The sequence below is a fragment of the Macadamia integrifolia genome, chromosome 5, assembly GCF_013358625.1.
Source record: "Macadamia integrifolia cultivar HAES 741 chromosome 5, SCU_Mint_v3, whole genome shotgun sequence".
Lineage (NCBI taxonomy): Eukaryota > Viridiplantae > Streptophyta > Magnoliopsida > Proteales > Proteaceae > Macadamia > Macadamia integrifolia.
Window position 1 is genome coordinate 44860164 of NC_056561.1, and position 17713 is coordinate 44877876.

A 17713-nucleotide genomic window follows, 5' to 3' on the forward strand; every position below is an offset into this window, starting at 1 on the left:
CACCCCTAGTTCATCATACTTAGAATCACATTTTGTGCATCATTATTACATGAAATCATTGGATTTATAAGGATTTACAAACTTTTTTCAAGAGAAAATGAGGGTTTCAATTTATTTCAAATTTCTTAGATCTACTCATGCTCAATGATTAAAAATGTTTAGATTTTTTATATGTTATGTAAAAACAAGTGTTCTACAACTTCCATGGAAAATTTTGATTTTTCTCAAAAAAATATATTTGTCTATCAATACCATACCCTCATCATTTTGAACATTTTCAACTCAATATATTTGTCTATCAATACGATACCCTCCACTTAAGTATTTATGCATTCTACATGTTATATATAACTTTTTTTAACTGTTTTTTTATACAAAAGTGTATAAAAATGTGTTCCCTATCTTTAGCGATACGTATCTTAATTTTGACCGACCGATACAGCGACCGATACCGATACTTTAATCCTTGATTAAAATACACTAACAGCATGACACTAATTAGTCTAGATAAGGCTTAGTATCCTAAAGACAAGACTTGAACACTTAATCATCAGCAAATACACCTGGGCCCACTAGCAAGTCAGTACACAGACCTGATATCAAAACACTGCATCAGAGATGTAATCACAAACAGAAATTTAAATTTGAAAAATAACCCCCTCAAAACAAAGTCAAGCTTGACTTTGATGAAACTGTTGTTAACAAATCAACCTACTTCTTTCACAGTTCCTTCTGACAAAATATTACTGCTTATCAAGAGATGAGGAAGAGTTGAAGCAACTTCAGTACGTAATACATTACGAAATAAAGCACACATCAGATTTGGGATTCCATTTCTTTCGACATTAGAGCCAAGCTTTTGGTTGTGACCCCTACTTGTATTGACTCCCCAAGGAACAGGCATATTGTTGTCCCAATGGAATCTTTCCCCCTCTCCGAATTGAGCCTCACCCTCTTAAGTTGGGTCTTGTGTTTTCTTGTTCTTTCTCCTTCTGGGGCTGTATTTGTTCTTTCTTCTTGGGAATGAATTTTTTATCCAAAAAAAAAAAATTATTCAATTAAGCATATACCAGAATATTAAGAAAAATTACATGATCAAAAAATAATTGAACGTGAGGGGCAATGATGTAGATTCCCATCATGGGATACAATACCACAGGAGGAAGAAGCAGCCACCGAACCAGAAGTAGCTGCCATCGAACCAGACTTTAGGCGCAGTTTGACCCGCCCCTATGCTGGCCCATTATAGGAAACCCTTTCATTTCCTTGCTTTTAGTAGTTGTTTACACTTTTAGAAAGTCCCTAGTAGCTGATATTTTGTTTCTTAAATTATAAGATAGAGGTAGTTTCTATTTTTGTAATAGTTTTTATTTTGCATTAGTTTCCAATTTGAGTTAAGTTTCTATTTTGTAATTTCAGACCTCTATATAAAGAGAGCCTGCTGTAGACACAAATCAGTTTTGAATTAATGAAGTTTGCTGCAGCTATTGCTTACTCCCTCTCCTGAGAAAGGAAGACAAGCAGCTGAGATAGCTGTGGGTGAGATGCCCAGGCTGAGATAGCCAATCCCCCCACATCTACCTTGCTTACTATCTTCTTTTCTATTCCTCTTCTTCTGTTATCGTTTACTGTGAGAGGAGCGTTTGTGAGCTAAAACTAAACCTATTTGAAGACCAGCCAAGGATCAAAGCTTGTCAAGAGATAAGCTTGAAATGGAAGCAAATCGACAGGCTGTTTCTCCAGATCTGTCCAGCAACTTCGAGCACCCTTTGGAGGGTAGGCCTCCTTTGACCAGGATTTGAGGCTGGTCTAACCAGCCAAAAGAGAACCGCAGGAATTCTCCTTTGGCCTGCTGAAACCCTAACTCTGTAGAGGCCGGGTGTTGATTCTGTTAGTCCACTTCAGATCTGATCCAGCCACTGTTGGTGTATCGTCAGCGGTGTTTTGAGGACCCTTGAAACCAGGTTTGTCTGTCCTAAAGTTTCCCTACTTGTGAGCTTAAATTTAGCCTTTCCCTTAGCCTTTGTTGTTGAACTTTTTTTTATCTCTAAGTCTGAATTCAGAACTGGTATTGGTTGAGGGTTGTTTATCTTATTGGGGCTTATTTACCTAGTGTAAATTAGCTCTACATTAGGAAAAGGAGCCAAAAGATAAGTGGACTGACAGACAATGTATTGTAGAAATAGATATAAACAGAGGGTGATGCAATACTGCCAAAAGACATGAAAGAAAAGAGAGATGTACAAAGAAAACATTGAGATTTTCAGATATGCACCTTAAGTGCCAGATTACCGCGTATCATGACTTGATCCTGGTTTTGACGCTTATTACCAAGTAGATTGTTCCCACCTTGACCAGTATATACAACATCCTCAGAATTATCTACGTCATCTTCATACTGTCCTGACAACACAATTGCTACTGCAAGTGGGAATGTATAGCCACTATATTCCTTCTGCAACATTCCAAAAAAATTCACAGGCTTAAATCCAGCAAATATTTTTCCATGTTTTCTACTTCTCTACAAGCAAATAGTACTGACAAACTTGGTATATAACAAAGTGAGAGTAATTAAGCCTATTGCAACAGGAATCTCAATGCAACTACGAATTAGACAGATTACAGAAAACAAGTAACATGAGGTGGATATAAAGTTGAGCCATAGCCTTGTTCAAACAAAGTTCTGCATGATCCTATTAATGAGGGCACAAACATATGATGCCACCATTTTAATTAATCCCAACGACCTAGCTGCAGCTAAATGCAAGCCAAGTAAAGATATCACAGGAGCAAAAAAGGAAAAATCTGTTTCTCAAATCAATTATTTAGTCAAGACCAAATCGTAAAACAAACATACAGTATTATATCCTCATCCGTTAAACATGCCATGGTTATCAAGGTAGAAACTTACACATGAAAAGGTCAGTGAAAAAGAACCCAATAGATGACTTCTTTCCACCTCAGGAGTCAATGAAACAGCATCATCCACAACAGCCCCATAGGCCCATATGTGACCAAATAAACATTGGAAGAATTTTGCCTACCAGGAGACCTTTTCTAGCAATCTAGTCAATGGAATGACCAATGTTCTCATCAAGGACATGACTGAAATAGCAGGAGGGTGCACAAGAATAATAAGATGTATAAACCAAAAGAGAGGTAAATCATTATGTACGTTTATGTTCTGTTTCTGAACATACTTTTTCCCATTACGGTCACATCAACATGCTTTTACACAGAGCTGCTTCGGACTCTATTTGGACGATTGCTCCTAGCCCTGATGCCTCGTGGGTGTGGAGATAGATCCACAATCTTAGTCATACAGCTCTTGGGAGTGTTACCACTAAGATTGAGGATGGGGGCTCTACTAGACTATAGCTTCACCATCAGAATCCTCTGAGCATCCTCCTTCCCTTTGTCGCCTCCTGAGAGATTCATAGAGTGGGCCTTCACAGACACTCGTTTGTTGTGGATATCATTTCCCAGGATGGATGGGCTCCGCTACCCACCCCCAGTTTGCAACTATTTGGAATGCTCTTCCTACCTCCCCAATAAGGCCCTAGGTTCAGAAGATATTGTTACATAGGCATCCTCCTCTTCTAGTCTCTTCAGCTCCAAATCAGCCTGAGATCTTGTCAAATCTCGGTCGGCCTTCTCCCCTTGGCATAACCTAGTATGGTAGTTCTAGGGTCATCATCCTCACCACAACTTTTGTGTCTAGATCTAGAGAGCCTTTTCTAATTGCCTTCCAACACAGTCATTTCTTCTTCATCGGCATGTCTTAGTCTCCCTGGCTACTTGTCTTTTCTGGAACACAACAAAAAATGTTGAGCACCTCCTCTTTGAGTGTCCTTTCTCCTCAATTTGGTCCAGAAATCTTGATAAATGATGGCCTAGCAGAAGAATCCTTCCCTTTTGAAACAATACCAGAAATATAAAAACCAACAAAATAGAGACAAAAGGAGAAGAGAGCAATCGACACCCTCAGCAGTGCCAATTGTTTACTAGTTACAATTAATAATCAGAAATTACGAGGTAACCTTCCTTCTTATACAAGGAAAAGAATTATAACACAAGTCTAAGTCTAATACTTAGTTAATGACAAGAAATAACAACCTAATTTGGAAACTACTAACCGAAACTAATTGGGACTACTAATTTGTTGGGTTGTCATCCATCTGATACCACTATGGAAGCTAGTACTTAACTCAAGGAAAAGGAAGGTGAACCGGTAGACAAAGGCCGTTACTAACGGTTGATAGGAAAATTGATCTATCTCTCCCACATGGCTTGATATTGTTGTGGCTATTAGCTTGGTAAATTAGTTTATGCATGGTCGTTATTCCTCCCACATGTAGACAATTATACGTATCTTGATATACTTGAAGTCAGCTCCAAGAAAAAGGACCCTTTTATCTCCTCATAATTATTTCAAAGTTGAAGCCTATACAAATGTTGATTAGGCTGGTTCACCAGATAGAAAATCCATCTTCGGTTATTGTACCTTCGTGGGTAGGAATCTTGTCATTTAACAATGCAAGAAGCAGAATATGGTGGCTAGGTCCAATGTTGAAGCAGAGTTATGTGCTATGGTAAAGCGAATTTCTGAGTTGTTATGGTTGTGCACACTATTAGATGATATTGGTGTACCTGTTTGTCTTCCAATGATGCTTTAATGTGATAACAAAGCTCCTATCAATATTACTCATAATCCAATACATCATGACCGTACCAAACATGTGGAGATCAACAGACACTTCATCATAGAGAAGTTGGATGCTCATTTGATTTGTGTTCCCTTTGTAAAGCTTGGTGATTAGTTAGATGATGTGTTCACTAAAAGGTTAGTCAGGAAAGTGCTTGATCCTTGTTTAGTCAAGTTGGGCTTGTGTGATATCTATGCACCAACTTGAGGGGAGTGTTAGAATATGTACTTTAAGTGCCATAGGGGCACATTGGTCTTTTTCCCCTTCCACCGACCCTATTTAATGATGGTCAGCTAAAAGGGGCGTACTTGTAATTTTAACTCTCTTTTGGGCTCATTATAAATATAGGGCTTGTGTGGTCACTTAAATCATTCAAGCAATCTACCCCATTCATGTTGTTAACATAATTCTATTCATTAAAAAAATTCTCCTTTGGAGCATTAGTCCTCAACGACTCAGCAAGATCTAGTGTAACAAAATAACGCTATCCATGAATTAATGACCAAGCAATAAGTCAAGTCATTGACCTGATCATTCAGCAACTGATCTTGAAACTTGTGAACAGGTTATAGATGTTCCAGCCAAACCCTTAGTAGATCAAAGAAACCCTATGACACTTTACCCTAGATCTCAAGATAATCCAAAACACTAAATGGATTTCAAATGAACATCTTTGGTACTAGTACCTAAAACCAATTAATCCAACAATTCAACTTAAACCTACTAATCATCACAAACATGAAGCATAGATTATTGGGTTCATCTTCATCTTCCAAAAAATGAAGTAAAACTTCAACAAGATTTATTCCACTAAGTTATGAATTAATCCAAAGTGCCACTAACATTATTTTTTAGGCACTAACAAGCTGTTCCTCAAACCCACCACTCCAGATTATCACATTGCAAGGGTTTATGGGAAAATTCTAAGTAAGAATCTTAAGAAAGTGTGTGCTTCTACATGATTTCCTACAGCACTACCCTTAAGCCTTCCCAACATTTTCTAAGGCGACAGCTCTGAAGATCATATACAAGCTGTGATCACGTCACAAGGAATATAGTACCTTTTGTGGGGTGTGAGAGTGAATATAAAAGAGGTAAAGTTATGATGGCAACTGGCTAATGCAAAGAATCTGGGGGGACTTTAGCACACATAAATTTAAATTTCATTCTTGAAAATCTCTAAAGAATTTACCAATCCTTGAAAATATCCCTATAGAATTTTTCTGATGAGCATTTATATATGATTAGACAATACTAAGTGCAAAGAACATACATAGTTTTTGAAATTGTTTTCTTGTAGTTCTGACCTTTTGTATGGTCAGTCAGAAATGTAGAAATACATACATAAGCAAGCACAAGGCATAAAGTACATATTCAATATTTGAAATAATTCATGATTACAATAGATAATGTTTCTTCAAAACCGTTTTCCTCCCTAAAGAAATGCACAATCTAGAGCTGCCTTACCAACTTGCTGTAGGACTGTCCCATATAATCAATTCCAGACAACCAATGGCTATGGAAGCCTATAGCAACCATTTCAGCTCTAGAAAAGAATTGGTACCCAACATCAATGCCTGCCATCATAGAGCCAAAAAGGTAGAGAGTTTAATCATTTTGTTCAACTTGTCAAATGTATACAGAATTGGGAGCCCTTTGGGACTCTGGAACAATATGCAAACCTAAAATAAAAGTAGCTTTTTTCTTACTCTATAGTAAACTGAAATTTATTTTTAATATAACACGGAATATAACAATATATATAAGCTAATGAATAGGAAGCAATTACCTGGAAGGTCACCAAATCTTTTTCCACGGTATAAAATAGCATTTGTCTCCATCATCTGCCAGAGTGACGTCAGTTTGAACTTCGTAATACTAAAAAGAGGAAGTCGTCATAGTTTTGAAATATGCCATACTGAATTAGACTCATGGCATGTGAATTTCTTATGTATGATTTAAGCCTATGAAACCAGCCGTTTGCTATATAAAGAAAGTGAAAGGATGAGCAACTTGCCTTGGATGTTGCCTTCAGATCAGGTCGTTTGGAAGAACGCTTGGTATCCAGTTCAGACACATTCACTTTTTGGACACCCTTATGGCATTGATATGAAAAACATATGGGGACCAAAAAAATAAGACGTGGAATACACATGAGAAAAAATCAAAAAGGGATAAGACATAAGAACAAGAACAAGAAAAGAATGATGAAATAAACCTGCTCTTTTCAACTTGCACCTCCTCGTATAATAATTTCTACTTCTTTAGGACATTACAACATAAAGTTCATAATAAGATGATGTTGTGATGTACAACAGGGCTACAAATGAAAGAGCTTCAGTGACCTTTTTCCCTTATGAGAATGTTCCTTAAAAGTGGTTGTTTAAACCCCTCCCCTCCGAGATAACAAAGAAGATTCTTATAGCCCCCATACAGCTCCCCATGTTCTCGTCATGTGTTCACCGTTCACCTGGTGTAGGGACACCAAAACCATAGTTCTAAAAACTGGACTGAAGATCAAACCATTGAGGTGATGGGTAAAGTTTGACAAGGTTTTTTTTACTTAAAAAAAAATTAAGAGATGAAAATAAAATGAAACAAGAGAAAATAGGCCAGTGTGTGTAGACAAATCTGGTATTGGTTGGACAAAAGGTTGGAGAACATAAAGACAGTGGTTGAAGGTGGACATAAATCTGGCTGAAAACAGGGTATATGCAGGTGTTGGAATGGGCTGTGATTGATATGTAGAATTAAAAATCCTAGAACCAATGAACAGGGACAGAATTCAGGGGACATGTGGAAAAAAACTTCGAAATAACGACAACAAATAAGAAAGTAATCAACCAGGCAGTGACGTTGGGAAATTCCACACACAAACACCAATCGTTGGCTATCCTGCAAACCTTTAATTCTCATTCATTCAATCAAATCACACAATTACATAACTGATCAGACCACTTATTTATAGACTAACTAATCCCTAAACTTTCTATCCTTAGCAATGTCTAAACTCTAAAAATTTTCTTTTCTTCTAAACTTGAGAACCAACGAATCTGAAATTAGAAACTTTCTAGAGTTTCTAGAACCAGAATCTCAAGCTCTCTTATTAAATTACAAACAACTCAATATGGACTCAAATTAGCCTAAACCTCCTAGGAAACAGAAACTAAGAACTAGAAACTAACATCTAATCTCGTACAGAACACAGACATCTCATACGTGGGCATATAAATTGGCCCATTACAAAATAAAAACCCATAAATACTTGGACCAAGACACAAATAACCTACTAGGGACTTAAAACGGGGATAATCAGGCCCAACTAATCGGATTTGCAGCCTCCGCCTGCATCAAGAAAACCATTGCTCTTGTGCACAAGCAAGTAAATAACGCATAAAAAAGATATTTACAAGCTGTGAACTCATCCTAATGTCAAAATAGAAAAAAAAAAAAAAAAAACTTCACTAAATAAGCTAATACCATATTATTATCATATTTTAATGTATCAACTACAGACAAACAGGATCAACCTGCTCAAATAGCGAGACCTTGACCAAGTGAGTGTTTATGAATTACATAGTCTTGTCCGGATCTGGTTTTAATAAAGTCAGGCAAAATCAGTCCAGTGGATTGGTCAAAATTTTGTCATCCCTAAAAAAACAATGATAAGGAGCCACTCGAATGCTGTTTCGGCACCCCCAACCAAGGAGAAAAGAATTCTGTCCTTTGACAGAGAATGGATCTAGGTCGACATGTCTTTTTCTGGGAAACACTACAATGATATTGTGGGTAAAATAGCTTTTGGTGCCGCTATCCCCCACATCTGGCTTGAGCGCAATCTTAGAAGGTGGACCTCTAAAGCTAGATCACTTCAGCAGATTTGGAGCTCTATTCTCTTTGAAGTCAAATCCAAGATCAAAGGGTCTCCTGCTCGGTGAATTGATTCCACTAAAAATAGGCATATTAGAAATTCATGGGGCCTATCCTCCTATAGATACAAAAGCCCATGCCTCCTTCTCCCCACTATGTAAAGGTTGGGCTTTGTTTTGTTTGTCTCATCCCATCTCGAACTCAGATTAGGAAGATTGACCTTGAACTACATGCCAATCAACATAAACAATACATGAAAAGAAATTAATTCTCCTGCAGCAAAAAGAAAATAAGGTACAAAAAGGGGATATAGGGAAGAGGAGATTAAGGAAAGTCACTCCATTCCATAGATAGTTGTATTTGACCTTTCTTCTCTACTTTGGTAATGAATTTTTTATTCACCCAAAAACAAATTATATACACTCTCATATACAATAATGTCCTCTCATGTATCTCCATGCACCTTCTATTTAGTCTATGCATCCTCTTGATATGTGAGCAAGAAATGTTGGGTGTACATATCCAAAAAACTTCAGAACCATGGTAGATGCACATTATAGAAGGAGATATGAAAGGAAGAAGGGTCCAGCCAAGAAGGCCAATCGGACTAAGTAAACCCCTAAGTCCACTTGAGTGGCTAAGTCATTAGTTATAAATAAGGGCCCATTGGGCCCAATCGGCTGGGGGTATTTAATTAGTTTTTTTTAATTAAGTAGAGGCCCATTGGGCCTACCGATTTAATTAAGTGGATGTCGAGTCCAAATTGTCTTAGCACTCTATTTTTCACATAGGTTTTATTTCCTAGTATTAGTATGACTGTAATTAGGAAGGTCCTGCCCTCTATATAAGAGGAGCTTATGTAAAACTAAATTTCAGATTTTAATAAAGAAAATTGCAGTCATTATGTTAAAACAACTGAGATAGTTGTGGGTGAGAACCCCTGGCCGAGACAGCCACTCCTCCCCCACATTCTCTTATTTATTTTCTTAATTTCTGCAATCAGATTTCTGGTTTCTGTTTTCTGTCACAGCAAGGATCGATTTCAAGATTCAGATCTAACTTGGAACCACTCGATCTCCACTCTGGCCAACTCAGAGGTCTGATCTGCAGGACCTTCTAAGGACTGATTCATCTCTCCAAGGGGCCACTCGATCTCTGTTGGAAGGCCATCGGCAGCTGTTCACTTCTGGTTTTCTGCAATTCTTGATTTTCTCTCTCCTAGGTCAGAAATCAAGAACTTCCATAACTCTGCAACCAGCCGTCAAAATCTGTTAATATTTGGGGGTTTTATTCCTCACACCTGGGCCTACAATCGACCAGAAGATCAACTCCATTGGAGCTACACACAGTCAGCCACACCTCTCTCTCTCTTCCGGCCGCAGGTTTCTCTCTCCTCTCTTTTGGGACAGTTTAGCTTGGTTTTTTGTTCCTATTTTCATGTTATATTTCTGGAGTATTGTTGCTGGTTGTTTCTGTGTTATTCCTCTGATTTTCTATCAGCTATCCTTAAGGCTATTGTGGAACTGTTAATTGTGTTCTTGGGGTTAACACTGTGGGAGTTAGCAATCTCTTACCAACTTCTGCATTACATGGCCTGATGTAGATAAGTCACTTGGGCTTATTTGCAATTTGTGTTCTGTATGTGTTGGGCCTTTAATCCCATTGGTTTTCTTTGAAATGGGCCACTTTAATGGGCCTAAAATATGGGTAGAAGGTAGGAAAACGGGATTTAATTCATTAGTTTAATTAGTTGTTATTTAATTCAATAAAGGCCCATTAGACCATTAGTTGGTTGTAAAGTCCTATATGGACTATTAGTTAGTTAATCCTACTCCATGTTGGAGTCATAAAGTCAAGTCCTAGTCCTATTTTGAATTCCTAGTTGTAGTAGGAGTGTCTAGTCCTCTTTGTAAACTAGCTCATAATCTTAGTATGATTGTAAACTTCCCCTCTATAAATAGAGAGGCATATGTATCATTATTGGACAGATTGGAATGAAAAGAAAGTTTGCAACTAAATGCTTAGAGCAGCTAAGATAGTTGTGGGTGAGAAGCCCAAGTTGAGATAGCCACCTCCTCCCCCACTTTCCCTTGTTTCTTCTTGGTTTAATCCTTTTATTTTCATTCTTAATTGCTGTTGTTTATGTTTACTGCTGTTGTGAATATTAAAGAAGTTCAGATTTGTCCAAGCATTAAAAACGAGAATCGATCAGCCAAAGAGTTCCTGTTCTTGAAGCCAATCAACCCTCATTGCTGCCCAAGTCTGAGATCCGGTCTGCAGATCCTTTTGGGGACTGGTTCTACACTTTTATAAGATCAATCGATCCTCTCTTGAAGACCATCTGAAGTTACCAGCTGTTGATCTGAAGAATCTTGAAGTTTTCTCTCTCCTAGGTCAGAAAATCAACAAAGCTTGTAACTTCACAACCAACCATCAGAATCCTCTCAACTTTGGGGGTTTTGTACCCTCCCTAGGGACTATATACGCCCAAGAGTGCAGCTCAATCGGACTCCTACAGACCTGGCCGCACCTCTCTCTCTCCAGCTCTATAGCAAGTCTTCCTCTCTCCTATCAGGTTGGGTTTTGTGCTGGTTTTGCTCCTGACTCCTATATGAGTATTATATCCTTGGGAGTTTATTTAATGATCTTATTTCTTTATTTTCTGGTCCTACTTGTATTGTTTAGGGTTATAAACTACTGGGCTAGTTTCTTGTAATCTACTCCTGCAATATGGCCAACATCTGAGCTGCCACATGCCAGGACTAGTTTTGCCAGAGATTCAATGTTTATATCACTAACTAGAGAACCTCGTCCCTTTATGTATTCTACAATTAACTAATTACAAAGTTTTAGTTCTTTTCCTAGGTCCGGGTGCTTTGATACTCAATAAAAACATCAACAATCTTAGCCTTAATCACAACTTAATGGGGTCGGCTACATGGATCCAATCAAAACACAAAAGGAAAAAAAAGTCCAAACTACAAAGAGTAGAAAGATGAAAGTAAGAGGAAATAGGCACAGCCCAACAAGTCAGGAGAATCTTCGCGACATGGGGTCAGTTACATGGATCCTTACCCTCCAATAGGGTCTAGCCAAGGTCATACTTGTAACCACTAACTGCAAGAGAGAGAAAGATATTAAGGGAGAAGTGGACAAGGGACTATCAAAGAGACTACCAACCAATAGCTTGGCAGTCCCCAGTCCCCACCATTGTAATATTTATAATAAACATAACCAAGCAATTATAACCCTAGTACTTGTAGAAATAAGAAAGAGAAATCCAAGTCTAACTCTAATTTAGGAAACCAAGGATCTAGTCTAACTCTAATTTAGGAAACTAATGATCTAGACTAACTAGGAAAGTAAGCAACCCAGTCACACTAATAAGGAAATAAAATAACTATTTCACATAGTGACAGACCACCAACTCATGACTCATATCTTAACACTCCCCCTCAAGTTGGAGTATACATGTAATGCCCCGACCCCATTGACCTTGCACAATATTGTCCTCTTTGGTCCATAAGCCTTAAGGCTTTAAAATGTGTTATGCCATATTAAGGAGGCTAGAGATTATTAACTAGCCCAATAATCTCCCCCTAGGCGATGTGGGACTAAAATTTGCACACCCTCACCGATGTCCCAAATACCCTGGTACTAGCCGTATTCTTAATGGGGGCATCTCACCGATCTCTTAGGCGGATCCGGTACTTGCCTATTCTTGAGTGTCACAATCTTCTCCCCTTTTGACACAACATCCTTGTTGTGACCCCACAAACTGTCAACGTTTGCTCTGATACCATTTGTAGCACCCCAGCCCCATTAACTTTGCACAATATTATTATCTTTAGCCCATGGGCATCAAGGCTTTAAAACGCGTTATGCCACGTTAAGGAGGCTAAAGGTTATTAACAAGCTCAGTAATCTCCCCTAGGCGATGTGGGACTAAAGTTTGCACACCATCACATATCTCCCAAACACCTTAGTACTAGTTGTATTCTTAGTAAGGACACTTTAATGATCTCCCAGGCGGGTCCGGTACTTGTCGTATTCTTAGGTGTCACAATATATGTCAAGGGCTCCAGCTTAGAACAACATTAATAGATATCAAAGGTAGCATCGGTCTTGTAGTAGTCATAAACGCCAGTGAGCACAAAGAAAACTTCAATCAATCTAGATAAATTCCATAACAATATTAGCTCAAGCACACCATTCATCAATAGCAATAATAAATAAAAATCTAATGTCGAATAAATCTAGCACAACCATCAACATCGAACAAAAATAAGCGGTCGAATCGCAATCCAAATATCATAGTAACAATAAAAACATCACAAGCTCTTCCCAAGGAAGGCATGTAGTAAGTAGTCATCTTAAAAAGAGAAATAAAAGTGTAGCATCCGGCAGCTACATCATAAGCCCTTCTCAAAGATGGCACTCCAACAACAAGGTAACAATAACGTTATCACTAAGATCACATAATTATAGATCTGATTAGTATATACAAGGCACATTCCTAAGCCCCAAACAGAGGTCTTATATAACTTAGCAAGAACCACTTAGAATAAAGTTGTTGAAAACAAGACAGCATAAGGTTGTTGTGCACTAGATAAATTGCATTGTTGCTAAATAATAAATACCATTTACATAAGATAAAGTTTTTGTTTAAAACAGGAGTGCAGAATAATAATAATCTTGAGTTGATGACTTGAGTAGATGATAATGATAACCACCAATCTCCCTCTCACGCTAGCACAATTGAACAAATAATCTCCCACCACCATATCATGCAATTACAATTTTTCAAAAAATTGCAAGTACCACTTTGATCTAATCGTGGGAGCCGGCATAGAAATAATATGGAAAATATATATACGTATAAGCCCAACGGCAATTCTATAATTATTTCACGCAATCCCCAATTGATGCAAAACCCGAGCCAAAATACCCACATGGTTCAGTATAAACTCATACAAGTACATAATAGACAATAGCAAGGGTTAATAGAAAAACTGTAATTAATTAAAACCCAATTTTTTAGCACAAGCTAAGGCAAAAGGGTAAACTAGGAATGTAAAGACAATGGGACACAAAGGGGATTAGTAATTATTGGGGTTGGGGACAAACTTAGAAGGAAAGTTATTTAATGGGTATAAAAGCATAAGAGACAAAGGGAGGGTTAGTATTGGAAATTAAAGAGATAAAATGAGAAAACCAAGTAATGAGAGTAGTGTATAGCCAAAGTGTACACTATAAAGCAAGATAAATTAATAGGACATGAGAGACTTAATGGCAATGGAAGGGGTAATAATGGAAACTAAAATATAAAAAGGAGAAAAGAAGTTAACATGAGGATATATTCTTCCTCACAAAGGCAATACTCACGTCAACCACAGGAAAAGAGGAGTATAACATGCAACCAAGAAACTGGCAACTTGTGAAAAAGGAATTGCACCACAATGTTTCCGCTTCAATAACAAATTCATCAACCAACAATAACCACACGAGGAGACCTCCAAGTCACAACATCCCAGTAAGAAGTTGAGGGCAGCGATTACCACGAAACCAGTAGAATCAAGGGGAAATACCAACTAAAGACGTATTCCTTCAATCCAATCCATCAACTCCCCAATAGAAATCAAAAAATAAAATCGATAGGAGCAATTCAGTAACAAAGATAGCAATAAAACGAGTTATCAATAATCGATATTTATTACCAATAAGCAGCAAAACAACAGACTCGATCAGTAATAGAGGTAAATATATCTTCAGAAAATAATCAATCCCTTTGTAGCAAACAGTAGATGGAAACACATAAATGTTCCATCATCAATTCAGCATAACATAATCACAGGTATGATTTTTATAAAAATAATATATATATATATGTACATCAAAACCCAAACGAAGCCCTAGTTGTTCTTCTTCAATGAACTAGGGTTTCACCAATAGCTAGAGAACTTAGAACGACACTCAAAATAGCTACTGGTTTTGCTCTGATACCATGTTACAAACCCAAAGATCTGTAACCAGAAATTGCAAGAGAGAGAGAGAAAAAGGAGAAGAGAAAGGACTACCAAAGAGACTAATAGCCAATAGCTTGGCAATCCCCCTCCAATGTATGATTTATAATAAACAAAGCCAAGCAATTACAACCATAGTTCTTAAAGAAATAAGAAATATAAATCCTAATCTAACTCTAACTTAGGAAACTAATGATCTAACCTAACTAGGAAAGTAAACAACTTAATCCAACTCGGAAAGGAAATAAAATAACTATATCACGTTGGGACAAACCCCAACTCATGCCTCATATCTTAACAAAGATGATGTGAGAGACAAAAACCTTTGGGTTACGGTCCATAGTTGTCACAGCATTTAGGTACCTCAAGGCGTTGGGGAGGGTCCAAAATCAAGTGATACCAATAAGGCTCCCAGGTCGACCAAGGGGCCTGGACGCCTAAGTGATGCCTTTACAATTATATGGTCAAGAATTGCCTTTGTACCAAATCTCAGAGCCATTCGACAAAGATTAATGATGCAACAAAACTCCTTGTTGATACTGGAAGTACTGTCTAGCAGAGAGAAACCCAGTAACTAATGATATAACTGTGACAGGGGAAGCAAGGAATGGATCAATAGAGAGGACAATCGAGTCGCAGGGAAGGGGAGAGGGTAGAGATAAAGACGAGAGAGAACTTGAGAGATAGAGAGAGACGGATACGCAGGTCTTGGCAGCCAAGGTATTAACCCAAAACTTCATCCAATTTCAAATCTTCAAATTTGTCCAACAAAGGACTACAAGCTGTTATTTAAAGAATTCAAACAAAAGAGTACTAATTCTGATATGTGCTTCAGTATCAGCTAACTGGAAATTGCATTGAATATATTAGATTTGTAAATAGAATGACTCCAATATATTGGGACGACGGAGTCTCCACATTTTGAGTACAAAGAAAATCAATCAAAGAGTAGTTGCAAAGCAATTCATAAAACTATGATCTAAGTAATTCTATGGGTTCAAAACAATAAAAACAAAGAGAAACCATAAAACATGTCTAAAATTTAATCAATTGTTCTACTTGAATATAAAATAAACAAATTGATTTGTTTTATAGTTGAATGAATGAGTCGTATTATAAATCAACAGTAAAACCACATTTAAACATAAATTAAGGATGCATTGATTCTTCAAAATGGATCTTGCATTGAATTGGACACATATTAGATTTTGACCTTTCATAGACCCTTGTACGACAGTACTAGATTTCCTTTTTCTTTGTTCCTTGCTTTTTGATGCAACGAACGTCCAGCAAAAACCATAAAGTTTGTTTTTCATAGAGAAAGCTATTGTTTAAATTTGTTTATGACCATTGCCATGTGCATGATGAAAAAGTTCACATGTTAATTTAATGTTCGACAATAACTATAACAAAAGCTTCCTTCTTCATATTTTAGAAATTTACAATATCCAAAAGAGTTTGAGTCCAACTCTAGTGCTCGTATCATATAACAGCAAAGTCAAAATAAGCTCCACTGAAAAGAATAAACATGAAAATGAAGTATATACTAACCTTAGATGCTGAACCTCGAGCAACCTTTTTTGCATCTACTTCAGCTTTCCTACACCTCTTCTCTTCTTCCTAAATAAAATATACCTCTTTCCATCAATAAAAAAAATGAATACATCAAAAATTGCTAGTTAAGTCCCATTAATCAACATTTATAAATGGAAAACACCTAATGGATTGATAGATTTATCATCATCATTCATACTATATCTTGCAAAAACATGATCAAGATCCACACAATAAAACATATAATGTATCAAACTGCAGCATGAATATTATATATTTTATCAACATTCAAACACAAACTTGTTGTAAGTAAAGAAATACAATATAAAATGAATCAGATGGAAAACAATATTGATGGTTTTCCACCGTGGTAACTTCCAATACATAAATGTTAGTGAGAATTCAATGGATAAATTAGCTTAGATACTCACTTGGACAAAGTGAAGGTAATGTGTATTAAATATCCTTAAAGTATCCTTGACCCTAGCATAGGCACTTCTCCCCATTGCATCAACATTATAGCAATCACCGAGTTTGACCTTTTCTTGAACCTCCTTGGGAGTTACAACAACAGAATCAACAAATCGGAAATCAACAGGTGCCATCAATTTGTCTGACCATTCAAGCATTGGACAAGTTATACAACCTGCAGCCTCTACAACAACGTCGTTGGCCAACTTTCCCCTTTTAAGAAGTTTGGTATTCTTGCTACTACCTTTGTCTTTCACATTTTCTAACGTCGCATCCACCCTACTGTCAGTGCCGTAATAGGGTCGCTTGTTTTCTGGTCGGTTTCGCAGCCTCGCACTACATCTTCTACCAACGGAAGCAGAATCATTCTCGGATACAATCTTCTGAACGTGCTGCGCAACGCCTTTTGTCACTGAGACAACAGCCGCTTCAATTTCCATTTCCTCCTCGCTCGGGGTTGAAATGGGATCCCTTTTAAGTGTTTCATTGTTAATTTCATTTATTGAATCACTTGCTAGAGGATTACAATATGAATCAAGAGGAGGGACTGAATGCACAACCATGATGGACAGCAAACCCCCTCGACAGAAACCTCGCGGAGTTCGAAATCGACTAAGAAGACGATAGCAAACAGTTCACACAGAATATTACAGTGCAAACGTCGGAAGAGAGGACGAAAAAGTTGAGGCTTCAGTTCTTGAATCTAGGGTTTTCGGGTTGTTGTAAAATGAGGTCGGGGAATTGCCAAAAAGAGAAGGCAGAGGAAGCGTCGCACCACGTTTCCAAAATTGAACGTGCTTGTGAGTTGTGACAAATCGGCGGGAAATGAAAACTTGTAATTTGTAAATGAAATTAATTAGACAAACGAAGCATTTATTACGCCATTAACAAGAATTGGCCGCTGTCACTTGTCGTAGGCTCATTCGTAGCCCTTTTAAACGTTAGTACACTGCAGTGCACATTCCGCCTTTTGGCGAATGCTTCCCGTGCACGCAACACATGGGTTGAAATTTTAAAAACTCGTAATGGATTTTATACCCAAACAAAAAAATTACACTCCCTCTCCTAGACTACGGTTTAATTATTATT

At 37.5% G+C, this 17713-nt stretch overlaps 1 protein-coding gene across 2 annotated transcripts in view; it reads right to left on the reverse strand.

Moving 5' to 3' along the window:
* LOC122079906 (histone-lysine N-methyltransferase, H3 lysine-9 specific SUVH4) overlaps nt 1-17464 on the reverse strand; it is a 41798-nt gene extending 24334 nt beyond the window's left edge. Inside the window, exons 1-6 of one of the 2 annotated variants that reach the window (XM_042646691.1) lie at nt 16585-17453; nt 16151-16219; nt 6724-6801; nt 6496-6550; nt 6174-6283; nt 2276-2455 (exon numbers count right to left, since the gene is read on the reverse strand). In XM_042646691.1, coding sequence (XP_042502625.1) covers nt 2276-2455; nt 6174-6283; nt 6496-6550; nt 6724-6801; nt 16151-16219; nt 16585-17187 — 1095 coding nt within the window. In that variant the 5' untranslated portion in view covers nt 17188-17453. Of the gene's footprint in view, nt 1-2275; nt 2456-6173; nt 6284-6495; nt 6551-6723; nt 6802-16150; nt 16220-16584 lie in introns of both variants that reach the window. The other variant, XM_042646692.1, reaches the window with a different exon arrangement.
* Nucleotides 17465-17713: the final 249 nt, after the last annotated feature.